Here is a 19,212-nt window from a genome sequence, read left to right on the forward strand (position 1 = left end):
TTTGAAAAGGTTTTTGTGACCCAAACGTTGGATTTGTCAATAAATAATTTAATGTCAAACTGTCATCCACCTTAGTGACCTGATCTGATAGGACACGTGTTTCATCCTCTTGTCCCACCGATACAACTGATCTTGTGAAGCTGCCAAAAGGCTAACAAACACTATAATACACAATACACCCCTGAAGCTTATAGGTGTCTTGTGAAAGATGGGAAGCCCTGATTGGTGTTTATTTGGTCTTGGAGGTGGGGTTTTTTAAACATCAAGTCTGGTCACATATAAATGTGGCAGCACACATAAGAGGTACACTTGGGGACTGCCAAGGTTAGACGGCTGTGAAACCATGGAAAAGTGTTTGAGTGCCACCTCTTTGGTGGCACTTGCACTGCTTGGCAGTTTTGTTTGGACAATTGTAGAGGCTCAGGGCTCAATGTGGCAGAACGCTGCAGCACCAATGTCTAAGGGTGCTCCACCTCCTCAGGCACCAAAGATTCCTCGTCCTGACCCTCCACAGGTTCTGCTCCCTCCACCACCAAAGACTCCTCAATATAATCAAGTGCCAAAGGTCCAACCAGCTCCGCCGCCAAAGTTTCATCCACGTCCTGAGGTTCTTCTGCCTGCTCAGACGCCAAAGGTTCTTGAACGCCCACAGGTTCTTCTGCCTGCTCAGACGCCAAAGTTTCATCCACGTCCTGAGGTTCTTCTGCCTGCTCAGACGCCAAAGTTTCATCCACGTCCTGAGGTTCTTCTGCCTGTTCCACCACCAACGTTTCCTAAATATCCTCAAGCATTCCATGATCAGTCTCCCCAGGAGCCAAAGATCCCTCAACCACAGCACCCTGCAGTGCCACAGATACCAAAGCAACCACCTGCCCAGAGTTGTGAAGTGGCACAAAGCGTGAGAATCACATGTGGAGGTCCTGATATCTCTGCTGCAGGATGTGAAGCCATAAACTGCTGTTTTGATGGCCGACATTGCTACTTTGGAAAAGCAGGTGAGTTTTTGAGGGCTATCATTCTCTTTAAAAAGAGCACATTAACTTTTTTCAGCTTGCCTTATACTGATTGATTAAATAGACTACTGCAAACTACAATGGAGGATATAAAAACTCTAAGCACTTTTATAGTCAAAACAATATGGTAAAAAGATGTTTATGCTATTTACATTTGATCAATAATATCTAACCACTCAACTTATCAATGCCTCTATTTGTGCCACTAGTGACCGTCCAGTGCACCAAGGATGCCCAGTTTATTGTGGTAGTGGCCAGAGATGCCACTCTGCCCAACATTGACCTTGAGTCAGTCGCTCTGCTGGGGGAAGGTCAGGGCTGCACACACGTTGACTCTAATTCAGACTTTGCCATCTACCAGTTTCCTGTTACCGCCTGTGGCTCTGTTATTATGGTAAGACCTTGATTTTCTAACATCTATTCTGTATTTATTTTCAACAAATGAAAACAGCTATAAATTAGGCTTGTGCATGGTTTCACCCTAAAATGCCATTTTGTCTTGTCTTTTGTAGGAGGAGCCTGGTGTAATAATCTATGAGAACAGGATGTCCTCCTCATATGAAGTAGGAGTTGGCGACCGTGGAGCCGTTACCAGGGACAGCTACTATGAGTAGGTGATCATTTTTTAGAGCATTACAGTGTTAAAATTAAGAACAAACAAAAACACAACATAAAAGTTAAGACAACATAATGCCAATTTTCTCTTGGCAGATTGCTCTTCCAGTGTAGGTACATCGGCACTTCTGTTGAAACTATGGTTGCAGAGGTATTACCGTTGCAAGATCCTCCTCTACCAGCTGCTGCTTGGGGACCCATCCGAGTACACCTGATGTTGGCTAATGGGCAATGCCACACAAAGGGTTGTAATGAATGTAAGTGTGTGTCAGCCAGGCAGTGTTGCTGCATTTATAAATCATTTCATAATGTTGGTCGTCATATTAACAAGTAACTCTGCTCTTACAGTGGATGTGGCCTACAGCTCTTTCTACACGGAGGCAGACTACCCTGTGACCAAAGTACTGAGGGACCCTGTGTACGTGGAGGTTCAACTCCTTGAAAAGACAGATCCAAACCTTGTCCTGACTCTTGGTCGCTGTTGGACAACCACAAGCTCCAACCCTCATAGTCTGCCCCAGTGGGACATTCTGATCGATGGGTAACTAAAACACCAATTTACACATGTAATTTACACACAACATGTTTAAGTTTAGTTTAAACTTTGGTCAGGTCTGCTCACAAGGAACAGTGAATAGGGAAATGAATACCAAACACTGACTTCTTCGGTCAGTTGAATTTCACTGCTGTTGCCTTGATTTAATTTGCTCTCCATACAGGTGTCCATACAGGGATGATCGCTACTTGTCCTCACTGGTTCCAGTCGGTCACTCCTCTGGTCTGGCCTTCCCAAGTCACTACAGGCGTTTCATTTTCAAAATGTTTACCTTCGTGGACCCCAGCTCATTAGTGCCCCTGAAGGAGCAGGTAATGAATATATCAAGTGATGAGAAACTGCTGCAGCAAAATATTTTTGTAATGCCCTGCCAACATTGTTGATCTTGTTCAGGTGTACATTCACTGTAGCACAGCTGTGTGCACTGCTGCTCTGGGCCGCTCCTGTGAACCATCATGCTTCAGAAAAAGTAAGAAATGAATTTATAATCTGCAGAATTCAGGAGGAATATGCTCTTAAATCTAACCATCTTTGTTTATCTGTGTGTAGGGAGAGATGTCCAGGCTGTGGACCAGAGGACGGCTGAGCCAAAGGTTGTGGCTTCTGTTGGGCCTGTGAACATTGTGCAGCAACCAGCACAGAGCGCCTAGCTTAAGAATTTGGCTGAAAACATTTAGTAAAACATCTGTAGCATTAACATGGTTCAGTTATTCATGGTGAAAGTTCAAACTGACATATATTGTAATGTATGCCAAACATCTTAAGTGTCAAAGTGTCAAAAGCATGAACTGGACCCCCTATTGAAGTCAAATTTATATTAAAAAATATTGGCTTTTATATGCTGTATATACTTTCTGATTATTTTTGTAGATAATATAATTTTATTTATAATTTTATTTATTAATTGTCAGTGACATTCTAACATACAGGAAGCGCTGGCAGCAATGTTTAACTTATGGTTTTAAAATGACTCTCCTAAAACAAAAATACAATATGTTTTTCTATGAATGTTTACTGTAACTAGCAAATGGTAGCAATTCCATTTGATGTAGTTGTCTTGATGTAATCTCAGAATTAATTTATTATAAATGTAAAACTGATAAAAAATAAAAATTCATGTAATCTTACCAGTACTGTATTTGTGTCACCTGGTCAGCAGACTTAACCAATAATGACATGGTGTATTAACAATATCCAAACATTTAGGGATAAAGTCTAATTTTCAGAAGGAATATAAAAGGGCTGTATCCTTATTTTTGATTATAAATGCATTTACATATTTTTTGTAGTATTAATTGGATGTAGTATTTAGTATAAACAGTTCTCCATTAAAACAGATTGTACCTCACTATTTCAAATAAATAGTGTGCTGAATACAGTATCGCAGACATTATCAACTGTGCACCACTTAATTTCATTTCAAAAATGAAATATTTTAAATTCCTCTCCCACTAATATTTTTCACAGTCTACTGATCTTTTTGTTTTGCATAAATCTCAAGTTGAATTATTTTCTAAAGTTGAGGAGAGAACACTGTTAAAAAAGTTTTATATTTACAGATAGATTAAGATTACAGTTAACATGATGAAATATATATGGTAGAGGTTTTTGTACAACCAAGACACAAACAAACAGTACTGAAAAAATTCAAATTAAATATCACTTTAGTATTGGCTGTAGAAAAATTATTTTCAACATTACTTCAACAATCTTCAACTGCAATAAAAAAAAATAGATATTTTGATTGATTCTAAAGCTGTTTTAAACAATAAATGTTAGTCTACAAAATATAAATACATTTACAAATTTACAAATTGAGGTTTGAAGATGCAGATCAGGTTCTGAAATAAAATGTGTGTAAATACTTTGGACTTACTATTGAACCAAAATTTTTAATGTTACGGTAATTCAGGAGAAGAAAAAATTTTTTTTACAGTAGTTTCATATAAAGTGTTTTTGTAAGTCTACTTTAGTAACTTACAGAAAACAATACAGTACACACACAACCTTCAGCATATGTTTTATTTGGACAAGCTGATAAAACACTGATACAACCACAAAATCATCCATCAAGCCTTGCCTTGACATTTTACATTTACAAAAACGGTATTGTTTTTAATTATCTTTCTTAAATGTACTTTCACAGGTTTGTCATCTTAAAATGTAGCTGACACTTGAAATATAGACTGTATCATCCACAAATCCAGCCATCAAATTGCTACAACAGTAAACAGTGACTCTAAGCAACATGGAAGAGCATTAGAGAAATGTTAGGGTCGAGAACTAAACTTCTTTGGTACAGTAGCAGAGATTTATGGCATCATCAAGCGTCTATGGCAGTTTTATTTTTCCAAGGAGACATGTTAAGAGACTTTGATCTGAGAACAATGTTAACCAACATGTCACAGTAACTAACAAAACATATAGTTAGTCAAAAGAAGTGTAATGCGTAAAATGTGATTCAACAAACTCAACTAGCATAGTCACAGTGAATCAGTTAACACTGTAACTGGAAATAAAGTTCACTGTAATCATAATCTTCTAACTTTCATATTGTGTCACAATATTTATTTTAGTGAATTGGATTCTGTATAAACAGTAGCCCACGAGTTGCCTTCCATAGAGCTGACAAAATAAAAGCCAGAGGGCAACATAATTCAAAGGAAAACTGAAACTGTCCCAATAATTCCCACAAATACCCACAGCCAGCAAGTGATTTAGATATGAAACTGGATTGTTCTTTTCAAATCACGTCTTTGATCAGACTTATTTGTTCATTTGTGAACAAAAGTGATTAACTGGAGTGTGAAATATTTCTGATCCTCAAGAAACATATCATGCCAGTTATAGATCATCATTGATCACTGATTGTCTTGCAAGTGAAATTTAAGCACATTTACACTCTGAGCTGTTCTAAAGTTAACTAATGTGACAAGTACAACAGTTTTCAGTGAAAACAGTATTGTAGCTTATTATCAAACATGAAAAATGGACATTTTGAACAATTTGAGGCACAGGTGATAATAGTTTGGTGTGTTTTCCTTTAACAGTCGGACAGTCTTTGTTACTTCTTGGTTTGCAGGTCCATGCCACATAATTGTATGAATGTGGGTTTACCAACACACACACACACGCACGCACGCACGCACGCACGCACGCACGCACGCACACACACACACACACGAACAAACAAACAAACAAACAAACAAACAAAAGAAATAAATGAAGCACAGACCCCTCACCAAAATGTGTACACTGAACTGTATCTGAGTTCAGTACACTGAAGTTTTGAGTCCTCTTTAGATCTTTTCCTGTTCATGAATCCTACAACACAGTGTGAGCTCACACAACTCAGCTGTGTGCGTTCACTCTCCGCCTCTCTCCGTCAGTCAGACTTGTCCTTCTTTTTGCATCCTCCTATGGGAACTTTGCTAACCACCGCAGAGCCGACAGAAGTCACGCCTCCGGCTACGGCACACACTCCTCCTTTAACCAGCCCCACTCCCATGGCAGGCACAGCGACTACAGAGCTGACAGCGGTCTTGGTGAGGTCCAGACTCTTTCCTCCTATCCAGGTCACACCGCCCACCGTAGCTCCAAGAGCTCCCTTGGTGGCACCGTACAAGCCCCCCGCCAACCTGCCGAACATGCCAGGCTGTGTCTGTGGGTGGTCCTTGTTGTTGTCTGATTTAAAACAACAAAAGTTGAATTTTAAGATTCAAATGATTGGTCATATTCCTCAGAGGCCTTCTCAGATTGTTTTATGGCAGAGGTACGACACCTAACAAATGAATAGTACACAATATGCCAACCATGATAATGATGTTAGATTGATGCATATGATTTTGAAATTAGTTAATCTTGTCCAACAAAAAAAAACAGTCTCTCAGTACTTTCTAAGGTTTCTACCCGTTCTGTGTCATCATTTGTTGGGGCCTATTTTAATTTAATACACATTTGGTGTGCCAGTGAGTATTTACAGCAGGAGGATGGTGCACAAAACAAACTAAAGTGTCTGTGTTTATCGCAAAGAAGGAACCCAGCGTAACAATGTGGCTCATTCATGTGTTTTCTTTTTTAACTACAGTGGACATCTATGGGACAGAGAAATAGGCCATATGAGGCATCAGCTACACAGTAAAAATTCTACTTGTTACAACGATCAGTTCATTGGTGGTTTTGTATTTTTCATTGGATTTGCTGACAATAACAAAAATATAGAATATCATTTTTTTTAAAATGACTTAAATGATTACTTAATCATCAAAATTGCTATGGAACAGCTACTCTTTTCAGCATTACATGACACAGTTTCCTCTTGTTTGTCTTAATGTAGATTAGATGCTTGCACAATGATTACAATACACTTGACGTTTGGTAACTGAAGAGGAAAGCATTCAAGTAAAAAAGATCTTTCAAAAACATGGAATCATTAATTTACCTTTTACACAAGTTTGGGATGCACCTTTAGTTTTGTTGAGTTTTATAACCAACTAAGCTGAAAACTGTCAAAAAGTGCAGGGTTTTAACATATTTACACTTGTGGTGCCATTCAAAAGTAAGACAACTAAAATCTCTCAAAACACTAATTCAACAGAGATCAGAACATTTCTGATTATAATTTGTGCTAAATCTAGGTTACAAAAGAATTTTGCAATTAAACTTTACTTACCTGTAGCTACTGGCTCATCTTCTAGGTATGCAGGCACGTCCTCAGGCACCTGCTCTGCCTGACTCATGTCTCTGGGAAAGTAAATGACAGACTCAATTACCAAAAAAGACTGTCATGCATAATAAACACAAATACAGTTAAGTACAGGGATCTGTAGGGAAATTACATCTAACAACGATGCTGATACCCAAAATAATTTTCTCCCTGGCATCCTTACAAGTTTTTTATTGAAGTATTTCACACACCAGTTAATAGTCTCACCTCATTCTACCTGATACATGAGTGGCTTTGACTTTCAAATGCAATGTGATTGTGACATGGTTGCATATTATATATGTTATTAAAAGCATTTATTCCAGAAAGACAAAGTGTTTTATATGTGACAAACTGGCCCTAACTGTGTAAATGTTAGGAACGGGGCTGTAACAAGTACACAGCGTTAAGAAAATAAAAGGAGCTTGCTTTGGGTGTTGCTGCTGATCCCAAAACAAGGCAGACCTGTTCACAGTCTTTCACACAGCTGTACAACAAGTTAAAATACACATAGCAGAGACAGATTTTCTAAACTTAAACTGATGCCCTAAGTTTTAAGTAGTATTATTAACAGCTTCCGTACTGTATTTTGTTTTGTAATTACTCCATATTCACAAAATAGAAATGATCCCACAAAGCTGAGAACTAAGCTTTACATTTTATCTGAGAGTTGAATTTGAGTTTTAAAAGTTGCATGCTGTTTTGAAATCTGCCCAGACCAAAGCATAGTAAAGTCAAAGATCACGAAAGGAAAAGTGACTGATGGGTACACAACATTACACACCCCGTGAAATGAAGGTTTCAAATTAAACATATTTATAAAAGTAAGAAGTTAGTTGGCTAAAGGCCTAGCCTGAGCTAAGTAGCTAACGTACAGCATTTCTTTAGCTCACTGCGCTAATTTTACGTTAACTTAGACTAACGTTAACCTTATCTTAACTTAGGCTAACACTAACTTTACGTTAACATAAGCTAACATTAACTTACAGGTGGTTAAACTCCAACAGCCGCGGACACTGAAGTTGTCGAGTTCCTGTTCAAATTTAACTCTCTAACACAACAACAAAAATGTCTGGGCTTGTATGTGATGATCACGCCTCACTTTGAGTTCGTTTTGTTCTCAGTCCATGAGCAGATTATTTGCTATTTGCTTTGAAGCTGGTTTACAAGATAATATGTTTCAGTTTTTCATAAGCGACGCCAGTGGTTGTGCAGAAGTTTTCGTGGCTGACTCTCATTACACAAACTGCACAACAACAACAACAACAACCAACTAATTCAGCACTCACCTTGATTTGTAACGTGAACAAACTAGTCCACTACGGCACGGTATGTGTGGCACATAAAACTACCAGAGCAGAACGATTTTCAGGTTCCAACGCCTGTGATAATTCGTCTACTGCTTCTGGTGGTGGGGAATGACTTTGTGTTGTCTATCCTCTTACTGTTTTTTGGAGGAGGACCTCCGTCTCCACCCAGAAAAGCACACAACAGAGGTACACACTGTGTGCAGACTGGAGCACCAGCTGCTGGCTGCCTTTACAAAAAACATATTTCATGCCAACACAAGTGAGTATTGTCTGTGATAATAGCTGTTAGGGTTGTGCAGTATTTTTAGTTCACTCTCTGGCTTATGTGCCCGCACATCACGGGAGATTTTAATTTTAAATTCAGGAATGAAGGTTTATTTGAGTCCCAGATCCGTGCATTAAGTATAATTCTTCTGCAGTTGTTCACGTTGTACAATGACAAATGCAAGCTTAGGGGGTATTGCCTAATTTCATTGTCATATTTGTGCTAAGTGCAAATGTATGTTGACGTTTGTGAACTCATTAGCTGATGCTGCCTAAACGCTGTTAACGTTTTGCGTGTGTTGTTGTCCCACAGAATGAAGACGTGCACACCACAACGTTAGTTTGTTCCATTATCCAACTTGTCTCATGGAAATTGAACAAGGAAGTGGAGAGCCGGAAACAGAGACAGCTCGTCTTCAAAGTAAAGGTTGCGCGTTTTGAACAAACGTGCTGGCTGCAGCCATCGATTTAAAGAGAGCTAAGATAAATAAATAACCTGTTCATATAATGAACATCATTCATAACGGTTTTTTTCCGCTAGCCCACAACTGATTGGGAATGAATTGCCAATGAACACTGGAATTATTATGGGGTCTTGTAATTCATGTAGCTATTCATCAATTTATTAATTTGATTAAGGTTACTTAATCTCTTATTTTGGGCATTTTTATAAATTTTTACACAGATAATAAAGGCATACTGTTGGAAGTGGGGTCACATGACTGCTGGGCTGAAGAGCAGCAAGAGAACAGGTGTGCTAACTGGGCAGGTCATACAGGTGCCTAGAGTGTTCTTTGTTCTGTGTCCTGAGTTCATTCTGTGTTTGCACTTCAGCTGAGTTGGTTCCCTCTGTCATTTTACCTTTATCTTGAGTGTGTTGAGTGAGTTTATTTCATTATAATTCCTCAAGTCATGTTTATTTTGATGTTAGTATATCAAATCCCTTTGGTTTGTTCTCACACTTCTCAATCCTGGGACACAGAGCGAAAAATAGGTGTAAGCATAAGGGTGTCAGGAATATGAAAAACATGTTAAAAAATGACAAGTTGCAGAGCACTTGCTACCACTGTGGTTGCTGAACAATTTGGCGATGAGTGGATAAAAGGCCGGAGTATTTGTACAGTGGTTGATGAAGTAATGGTATGCAGGTGTGGTACTCTCCAGAGCCAGGTAGGGGAAACCGCACCCACATCACCTACACACACAGCTCACTGGTGCTGCTTATCACACGGCTACCTGGGTTACCAATGTTGGTATCATGTACAGGCCAGGGGCTTATTGCTCACCTGCCCCGAGGGCTCTGAGGGCCTTTACAGGATGGCAGCCGGATTAATGAGGCCACATCTTTGAGGTGGACCCTGGATGTACCTGCTGTCTCATATAGGCGTATTGGTCCTAGCTAGATGGAAGCACAGGATGTTCGCCCTGACTGATGCCAAGTTGATCCAGAGGATCTCATGGGAGGAGTGGAGGCTCCTCTCTCAGAGGAGGACACATGGGGCAGAGGAGACGGCCCTCCTCATCCAGGATCTCACATCAACCTGGATGTCCCATTGCTTGATTCCCTCTGTATCAAGCACTTTTGGAGTACACAGAGGTACCACCTATGGTGCATTCAGGACCCACCAGGTGTGCAGCTATACCAGTTCATCCCAGGTACATGAGTGTATGTCATAGCTTATGATTAGGTATATTGTGCATTATCATTTCATGTAAACAAAATTCATTTTTGATCAGTCAAGAACTTAGTTCACAGTAAATTACTTTTTTATATAGAAATAAAAGTAATGAAATGGTACGATGGCTGGCTCAGCTTTTGTGTGCCCAGCATGACAGCGGTAAAAACCGTGAGATCTCCCCGTCACCCATTCATCATTAGCTGGTCTGTTGGACCTGTGCCACATATAGACTCCACCTGTCCCATTACTCTACACTACCACCCGTTATTGGCTTGACCTAGACTACACATATAAACAACCATAAATACAGAGCTAACAGATGGCTCCTAGAATATTATATTACATTATTGTCTTTGCAAATATTTCTAAATCTGCACTTTGTTTGAAAGCATTATTATTATTATTGATGATTCATTTTGCATTTCATGACTTGTGACATGTATGAGGGCAATAACATGTAATTGTAATTTATCAATAAAAGACCATGTGGTTTACTCATACTGATTACACTTTCAGGGTTCAACAGTCAATACAATGAAAACTCAACATTAACATATTTTATGTGAATGACAGAAATCAGTTGACAATCAACTCATGAATTATACCCAAAATACATCAGTCATCTTGTTATGAGAACTTTTCTGCTCTCTTTCAACTCTGCTCTTTTCTGCCTGTTGTTATTATCTATATGATATACACACACTCACGTGAAGTTTGTATAAGAGCAGTGGACGTTTGAATTAGTGCTGTAATAAGATGTGTTTGCTGATGCTGGTGTGGATCATTAAGCTCAGGATGTCCAACATTGCTAAATATCTAATGACAACATATAATCCACACAGTGACAGCTGTGCTGCTGCTGGACCAGTCTGCAGCCTCAGTCTGAGAGGACAATGACAGCTGCATCAGCTGATCACATGTGCATCATACATACAGCTCAGAACCATCATGAAAAACCTTGTTCTCATGACTTACAGACATATTAAATTCACATATTTGCATACAGTATCTATTACATACACTACATACTATATGTAGATAAAGAGTTAACAGAAGTGACAGTGTATCCCTGACCTTGGAAATGGAACGTATGTGAATATACAGATGGTGACAAATTAAAACCTGAAGACTGAGTGGAGAAACCACATGACAGTGTCTCCATCCATAGGACACGAAGGGTCACTGAATGGTTTGTGGATGACAATTATGTGAATCATATGCTGTTGCCTTCACAGTCACCAGATCTCAACCCAGTTTAACAACCACTGAAGCTGTTTTGGTTCAACACCTTACTAACCTTACTACACTTTATCTTGTTTTTTTCTTTAATTTGTCAACTGTCTACTATATTACATATCACTGAGATGTTTTAGCAGTCTACTTTTATTAGGTTGCCACATTATTTACACAGACTCAACATTGTTCCTTAGTCATTTTGGTTGGGTTAAGCTGTGCAACAAGCCCTAAGCCTTTTATGTTCCAGCCATATATCAAGCTGACCCCCTCACCTCTCTTTCTCCTCAATACCTTTTAGAAATGACAATAAACGGTAACCTGCACACAGCAATTAAGTGTGTGTGTGTGCGTGTGTGTGCGTGTGACATGCTCACTTTTCACATATAAGTAGCCTTTAATATTCACCCAAAGTAACAGATTAAGTAACCTTAATCAAATTAATAAATTGATGAATAACTACATACCTGAATTGTGTATTAATTCCAGTGTTCATTGGCAACTTCCACATACATTTGCACTTGCACAAGAAGGACAATGAAATTAGGCAATAAGATGGCATTTTTCATTTATACAAAGTGAACAACTGCAAAAGAATAACACTTCATGCACCGACCCTTATAGAAGCCACAGCTGAGGGATGGTAAGATGATCACAAATTGGAGTGATCACAAATTGGAGTGATTGCCTCAAAAGCTGGGAAAAGAGGCCAAGCTAGATGATCAAATTAGTATTTACTCTGATCTCTAGTGTTATACAGTATTTTAAATGATTTATAATTTTGTTGTGAACACTGAAAGTCTGAAGAATGAAGTCTGAAAGTTTTCTCTTTATTTTAGCACTCTTGTTTATATGAGTTTATGGTGTCCTGTGAACTCATATGGACTTATCATAGTCAAGAGCAGTCTCAGCCCAGAGAAAGAAATGATTCACATCCGGCTGTCAGGGAATCCACCTCTCCATGAATTAAACAGATCAGAAGAAAGCACAAAACTTGAGTTGCAGGAAGTAATTGCTTTTATTAGCCGCCAGAGGCCGCAAGTGTCCCATATGTATTATATGTGCGACTGACTTCACGTCTCAACACACTATTGCTCTGCTGGAGTTTGCTGGTAATGAGACTTTTCCACAATCAAAACGTTTTTCGAAGAGCTTTTGACAATACTCAATTAAACTAAGTCTGAATTAAAAAAAAAAACGTAATGCGACTTAAATCGGTACAAATGCAAAACTAGAGGAGGAAGATGTGTTTAACTGTCCGGTCAGATGTGGTGCTGAAATGCACTGGGTTTGGCTTTCACTGTGTGGTCCCCATGAACGTAAAAAAGAGAATATACAGCAGAGAAAGGAGTTTAAGAGCCTACAGGATTGAACAAGACTTTGCAGAGATAACCCGTCAAACATGTGCCAACAAAGTGGACCTGCGGGGAACTGAGGTGAGAGGTAACTGCAATATGCTGATCCGGACGCCTGCATGTGATAAACATGATGTTTACTCTTAAATTGACGCGCGCCCCTTTGCAAGCTTTATAAGTGCCAATTATTGTGCTCAGAGACACGCTTGCAATTTATTTAGTTGTGTAAAGCTGTAGCCTAGATACAGGAGAGAGCGTCCTTGGTATTTGTGATTGTAAAGAGCCAGAGGAGAAAGATGGCCGAGGGGGGAAGACTGATAATTTGAAGACTTGCCAGGGGTACATTGTCAAATTCAAAAGGCATTTCAAAGAACCAATCCATTCACTTTTTCATTCTCTCTTCTTTTTTTCTTCCTTCTCTGTCTTTTTTTCCCCTCCTTTCTTTCTTTTCGCACGGTTGCAGGCCGTTTGAATCGACCAATGGGCCTTCAAGTTAGAGACATTGGAATGTAAATGAGCCCAGCGCGTGCTCCCGGCGCAGTGAAAGCTCGGGATTGTTTATTGAGCTCCCGGAGCCACGCGCCTGGCCCGGGGGAGTCGGCGTGCAGAAGAATCACACAGCGGGGGCGGGGCCTCGCCACGAAGCGTGCGTCTCCAAAAAAAAAAAAAAAGGGGTGGGTTGGGGCGCGTGTTGAAAAAGAGGAGTGCTGCCAAAGTTTGGGTCAGATCGGCTCGTGGAGTAAGCAGTGAAGAGAGACTTGGACTAGAGTTAGCCACACGGTGCCCACGCGAAGGACACGAGAGCTGTGCACTGCCAACCCTCTCTGCTCTTCCTCCTCTTCTAGTCCCACACTCTTTGGGCCCCGCACTCGCCCCCTGCATCCATCACTTCACAACAACTGTCAACAACTGTCAGCGAGATGGAAACTACAACCATCACCACCACGCAGACTGCATTCACCTTTGGACTTACTGAAAGATGCGCCAGCATCAGCCTGCACGCCCCGGCCCAGGACTGCGCCGTCCCCGCAGTGCACCCCAACAACACCAGCGCTGCCGACTACCAAAGCAAAACCAAGGTGCTGAAGAGACAGCGCTCCAGCTCGCCGGAGCTCCTGCGCTGCAAGCGGCGCCTGAGCTTCAATGGCCTCGGCTACTCCATCCCTCAGCAGCAGCCCGTGGCCGTAGCCCGGCGGAACGAAAGAGAGAGGAACCGGGTCAAACAGGTTAACATGGGTTTCCAGACGCTGCGTCAGCATGTGCCCAATGGTGCCGCCAACAAGAAGATGAGCAAAGTGGAGACCCTGAGGTCTGCGGTGGAGTACATCAGGGCTTTACAGCAACTCCTGGACGAACATGACGCCGTGTCGGCTGCTTTCCAGTGCGGGCTGCCATCCCCAACACTTTCCAACAGCTACTCTGCCGACCCGGAGTCGCCTCACTCCACTTACTCATCAGATGAAGGTGGCTACGAGCCTCTGAGCTCCGAGGAACAGGAGCTGTTGGACTTTACAACCTGGTTCGACAGGTACTGAGAGTGACAGCGTCAACCCCACACAGCAGCGTCTGTGCGTAAAAGCAGCTGACTTCTTTCAGAAATGCTCACAAAGACTTGATGAAGGCGTCAGATCCGTCTCGCCCTCGGTGCTTGGAAGTGATCTGTTGCCTCCCTCCCTCACGCGGGCTGCTTCTGCAGGAGCAAAGCAATAGTGAGAAAGAGAGAGAGAGAGAGAGAGTGAGAGAGAGAGAGAGAGAGAGAGAGAGAGAGGGAGCCTCTTGTTGCATAGAGCATAAATAGTCGCCCTGAAGTCCCCACAAGAAAGAGGGAGTTGGACTCACTGGAAGTAAAGAACTGTTGATGTCATGCTTGAATAAGTGCAATTAATACGTGACACAGCAGCAGGCTCTGTAGAGACGGTGCTGTGGCTCCAGAGGACTTGTTTGATGAGTGTTTCATCAGAGCAGGACTGCCTTCCTCTGCTGCCACATCTGTTGGAAGACACAACAAAGATGATGCGTCAACAGACTTTCTTACGTGATGTACATTACCCCCCATCCCTCCTCCTTTCATAACAAAACTGTAGCCTATCATACAACGAAATGTTTTACCATGAAGACATATTTTTGTACATTGAGTCAGACAAACAATGTTCTTGAACAACATTCACTGCCACTTTTCCTGACAGTGTTTTGAGAACCAGCTGTCAGAAAAGCAGTTGAGTTAGCATGTATGAGTTGTGTGACTGGACAGCAATATCAAGGCTACTACCTGTGACAGATTGTAGTTGTTTTGTTTTGTTTTTTAATAGGTGGTAAGGAGACCTTTATTAATGTATGCACTTGTTCTCCATTTTCCGTAGCCTAAAATGTAAATATTTGATTTTAACAGATATATTTTGTGTAAAACAAGTTTTATAAATAAATATGAATCTATTTATATTATATGCTTTTGCAGTGGTTTGGTTCTTCAGATGACATTGCATACATTTATACTCAAGTGTGTGTGTGTGTGTGTGTGTGTGTGTGTGTGTGTGTGTGTTTGTGTGTGCGTGTGTGTAAGGGAGAGAGGGGTGTGTGTTAGTGGCGGCAGTAATTGAGCAAACTAGGGAGCTTCTCTTCTATTCAAAGCCCCTGCATGACCTTTTCCCGACTTGGTTGGGCACACGGGGGAAAATTGCGCAGCTGGGTGAGCACTCAATAACCATTATAGACTTGCACCTTCTACAGCGCTTTGTCTGCATTCACGACCGGGAGATTAATATTACGTTTCATGCATTGCATTGTTTCTTTTGCATACTCTGCTTTTACCCAATAGCCCAGAGGGCCTGGAGCGGAGGGAAGAGAGGGAGGGAGGGGGGTTGCAATTCACTCCGCTCAAAGGGTATAGACACTTTGAAATACGGCCTGGGGAAAGTCAGCAAGACAATGAGTCGGGTCAAAATTCTTATTGCCCGATTGAGATCAATCTAAATAAAACCCGGGGTTGTAGACTAGTTGTATCCCCAACTGTGTTTTTCATGGCACACACAGCCCAATCAAAAAGCCTATCTCCTGGCGAAATAGGAGGCACAACACCCCATTGTGAGCACTATTATGTGCGCCTTTGCGCCTCATTATGCGAATTATGGAAGATCTTCCATTGTAAATAAACACTGATGCCAAATTCAGCGAGGCAGAACGAGAAATAACTAGTCTAATTTCACCTGGTGCTCTCCGTGGGGAGTAGAAAATTGGGACCAAGAGAGGCTGATTGAAGCTGCTCTTAGTAGCTCATAGCTCATTCAAAACACTGAAAGACGTGTGGGATACTTTCTCTTTTTTGCACCTGAAAGTGTGGTACACGCATATGCACACCCCGTCTCTCTCTCTCTCTCTCTCTCTCTCTCTCTCTCTCTCTCTCTCTCTCTCACACACACACACTGAGGCCTGCAGGTGTAAGCCACGTGCCTGTACGCGGTGACAAAGACTCTGCTTCTCCCATTGGTTAATGGCTCGCGTAGCCTATGAGCGTCCTGCAGTGACCAAATCAAACAAGTGATAAATGACATTAATTACGCTCTGCTTTATATCCTCCTACGTCAGCAGGACTCAAAAAGACAAATCAATGTTGGACGCAAAACACCCCGCTGCTCCATTATTATAGAGCTGAAATGGTGTTTCTTATGTCCTTCAGTGTCAGACAGAGGCCAGGGCGCAAAGTGAAAATAAGCGCTTGTCTCTTGTCCTCCTAAGATTGATATGCAATTTTCTCATAAGGAGGAGCAGGGGCGAAAATACATTTATTCATGTCATTTTGTCGGTGGGTCATTTTCACTTTGACAATACATAAGGGCGATGTTAATTTTGGCGTAATCCAATTCTTAACAATCAATCACAGGCAGCCAATTTATGCGTGCGTTTTCGTGCGCAAAACCATAATATATGCGCAAACCACTGGGGACTATAATATAGGGCTAAATTGGCCAAGAGTCGGGTGGTGAGAGGTCATCTGTTGCTCTGAATGCAGTCATCAGAATGCTTTTGCAGGAATAGGAAGCCGTCCGTTCTCCCTGTGTGTGCGTAAATTGCACATTGCTTAACTAGTTTGTGGATTATGTTTTTACCCCGTCGGCAAAAAACGTTTATCAGTGTATGCCCCACAACATGATTCATTTTCAGGCATTCAGGCAGACAATATTTACATAATAACAGTCTAACTGCCATGAACTTCTCTCTCATTACCTTTTTCTTTAATCAAAGTTTATATGAGTTTCTAGGTGTGATTTTTTTTTTTAGAAATTATACAATGGGTAGGCCTATTATTATTAGTGAAAAATAGCAAGTTATACTAACTTCAAAATATAAGTGTGAAAATGTGAGATAACTGACCCAATTTTCAATCCTTTGTCCTTTATTTGTTCTAAGTTAAAGAAACTTGAGAAACCAGCTTGGATTAAATTTGCTTTCCACTAACATTATTTCATTCAAAAGGGAAGGAGTTTCAGGTACACATCTGGCTATCAAATTTCAGGTTCAAGGTTTCTGGTTATCAGCTGTGATGATGATGATCATCATTCAACTCATTTCAAGTCACAAGATGTGAACTATAAGTAGCCTACCTGCTTTAAGTTACCTTGACTTGAAACAAATAAACAAACACAAAATAGTACGTAAGTGAGTTTGTTTTCATGAAAGCAAGTCATATTTTTACTGAGCTGAGATGGTGCTACAATTATGTCTCAAAATTGGCATGTAGATGTCTTCAGGCCAGGAGTCACACATGTGAAGTTTGCGGCAGACTAAACCATCCATGTCAGAGTGATAACATTGAAAGTTACCCTGTCGCCACAGACACACCGCTCAATGGAAACTCAAAAGTTTTGCAATTTAGCATCACAAATGTCGTTAGCTGAGACTGACCCCATATGATGCCGCTCTGATTAATTCTCTAGGAGTTCATTAAAGTATGAGCCCTCTAAATGGCCAAAAAATTACACTAAAAATTCGAAATAAATTCAAAATGGCTGACTTCCTGTTGCATGAGTTTCTAGCACCCCTAGCACCTCAGAAATGCTAAAAGTAATTAGGGTGCACTATAGAGCTGATATGCTATGTCCATGCTCAATTGCAATATCAAATTGAAATACTCCATAGTTAGAACATGGGTGTAAAGTTTTGTGAGCTTTTGCACATCCTAAAGACTTCAAAAATGTCTTTGTAAAATGAAAATTGATGCATGAAATCCAAAATGGTGTACTTCCTGTCAGAAAAAAATATATGTATCATGTCCAGAATGATGAGCTCAATGATCAAACCGAGTTTCGTGAACATCCAAGCAACTTTATCCTAACATGACCTTGTGTTTGGGGGTGCTATGGAGTCTGCTGGCCACACCTGAGGTCACCAGTCACTACATAATAATGCAATTTTTAGCAGACCTGATGTGTGTGCCCATTTTCATGAGTTTTTGAGCATCCCAAGCCCCTGAAAAATAATAGGTTCATTGCACCCTCAGTACCATGGTTCAGTACCACATCCCGGCCCTGGCACCTTCACTGCTCGGGTCCTAAATATCAGATCGAAATGGCTGTATTAAGGAGGTAATGCAGTTGCTGAAGTAATTAAAGCCAACCAAGAATGGAAGATGTGAATGCATAGCTCATCCAATCACAGCTTAGACCTCCATCCACCTGCAGAGCAACAGGTGCATCAGGAACTGCAGACTGGAGTAAGAAGTGGACTGAGGAGACCTGACTTTGTCCTTACCTTACCTGAGACTACACTTCCATCTGTCTACATGTCAGATGTCAATATGATACACTGTTGCCCATAAAGTTAATAATTTTGTTTTCAGTTTAATAAGCCATTGATGTTATTTTCACAGAAGGATTTTCAACTGATCCAAATAAATTAAACTACACACACACACACACACACACACACACACACACACACACACACACACACACACACACACACACACACACACTATAGTTGCTCTGTGAAATAGTGATCAGGACCACAGCTGTAAAGATGCAAATGTTTGATAAATACAGTTTCAGACAAAGGCGGGATGATCAGAGACAGAGCGGTGATGTGGAGGGATGAAGAGGTGGCGCACAACCTTGAGCAATGCTTACAGAGGTGTTAATGTTTAAGCAGAGGCACAGACATGTTTATATTTAACACAGACAGAAAACGTAGTGAACTGATTTGGAGTAGACTCATTTGCACACACACACACACACACACACACACACACACACACACACACACACACACACACACACACACACACACACACACACACACACACACACTCTCTCTGTTGACCCTTTTGCTGTTGATTGAGTAAGGTCCTGGTTCGTATAAGTGCTGTAGACACACTAGTTTTTTGCATTACTTCTTTTTTGCCCCGATAGAACTTATGGTCAGTCGAGTCACTTGGTCCTAACTCATGATGATAAAGACCTTTTAGATTTCAAAGCAAGTCTTCTGCATAG

General features: G+C 40.9%; 3 protein-coding genes across 4 annotated transcripts; 2 read left to right on the top strand and 1 right to left on the bottom strand.

The window, feature by feature from the left end:
* Positions 1-343: 343 nt before the first annotated feature.
* Positions 344-2,834, top strand: LOC111228645 (zona pellucida sperm-binding protein 4-like). Its single transcript, XM_022754640.1, has 8 exons — positions 344-995; positions 1,223-1,407; positions 1,526-1,623; positions 1,725-1,885; positions 1,977-2,169; positions 2,348-2,495; positions 2,578-2,653; positions 2,734-2,834. The coding sequence occupies exons 1-8, from the start codon at positions 344-346 to the stop codon at positions 2,832-2,834; spliced, it is 1,614 nt and encodes a 537-aa protein (XP_022610361.1).
* A 2,264-nt stretch (positions 2,835-5,098) lies between these two features.
* LOC111228591 (transmembrane protein 263-like) lies at positions 5,099-8,340 on the bottom strand. Of its 2 annotated transcripts, none has more exons than XM_022754571.1 (3): positions 8,179-8,340; positions 6,857-6,927; positions 5,099-5,868 (listed from the first exon to the last, which is right to left on the bottom strand). In XM_022754571.1, the coding sequence occupies exons 2-3, from the start codon at positions 6,921-6,923 to the stop codon at positions 5,570-5,572; spliced, it is 366 nt and encodes a 121-aa protein (XP_022610292.1). In that variant the 5' UTR covers positions 6,924-6,927; positions 8,179-8,340; the 3' UTR covers positions 5,099-5,569. The 2 variants fall into 2 exon arrangements, with proteins under 2 accessions (XP_022610292.1, XP_022610293.1); XM_022754572.1 differs by lacking the exon at positions 8,179-8,340 and adding an exon at positions 7,877-7,923.
* A 5,229-nt stretch (positions 8,341-13,569) lies between these two features.
* LOC111228713 (achaete-scute homolog 1b-like) lies at positions 13,570-14,333 on the top strand. The gene has a single exon (XM_022754727.1). It carries the CDS (start codon positions 13,651-13,653, stop codon positions 14,263-14,265), a length of 615 nt encoding a protein of 204 aa, XP_022610448.1. The 5' UTR covers positions 13,570-13,650; the 3' UTR covers positions 14,266-14,333.
* Positions 14,334-19,212: the final 4,879 nt, after the last annotated feature.

Source organism: Seriola dumerili, unplaced genomic scaffold, assembly GCF_002260705.1.
Source record: "Seriola dumerili isolate Sdu_G_001 unplaced genomic scaffold, Sdu_1.0 BDQW01000219.1, whole genome shotgun sequence".
Taxonomy (NCBI): domain Eukaryota; kingdom Metazoa; phylum Chordata; class Actinopteri; order Carangiformes; family Carangidae; genus Seriola; species Seriola dumerili.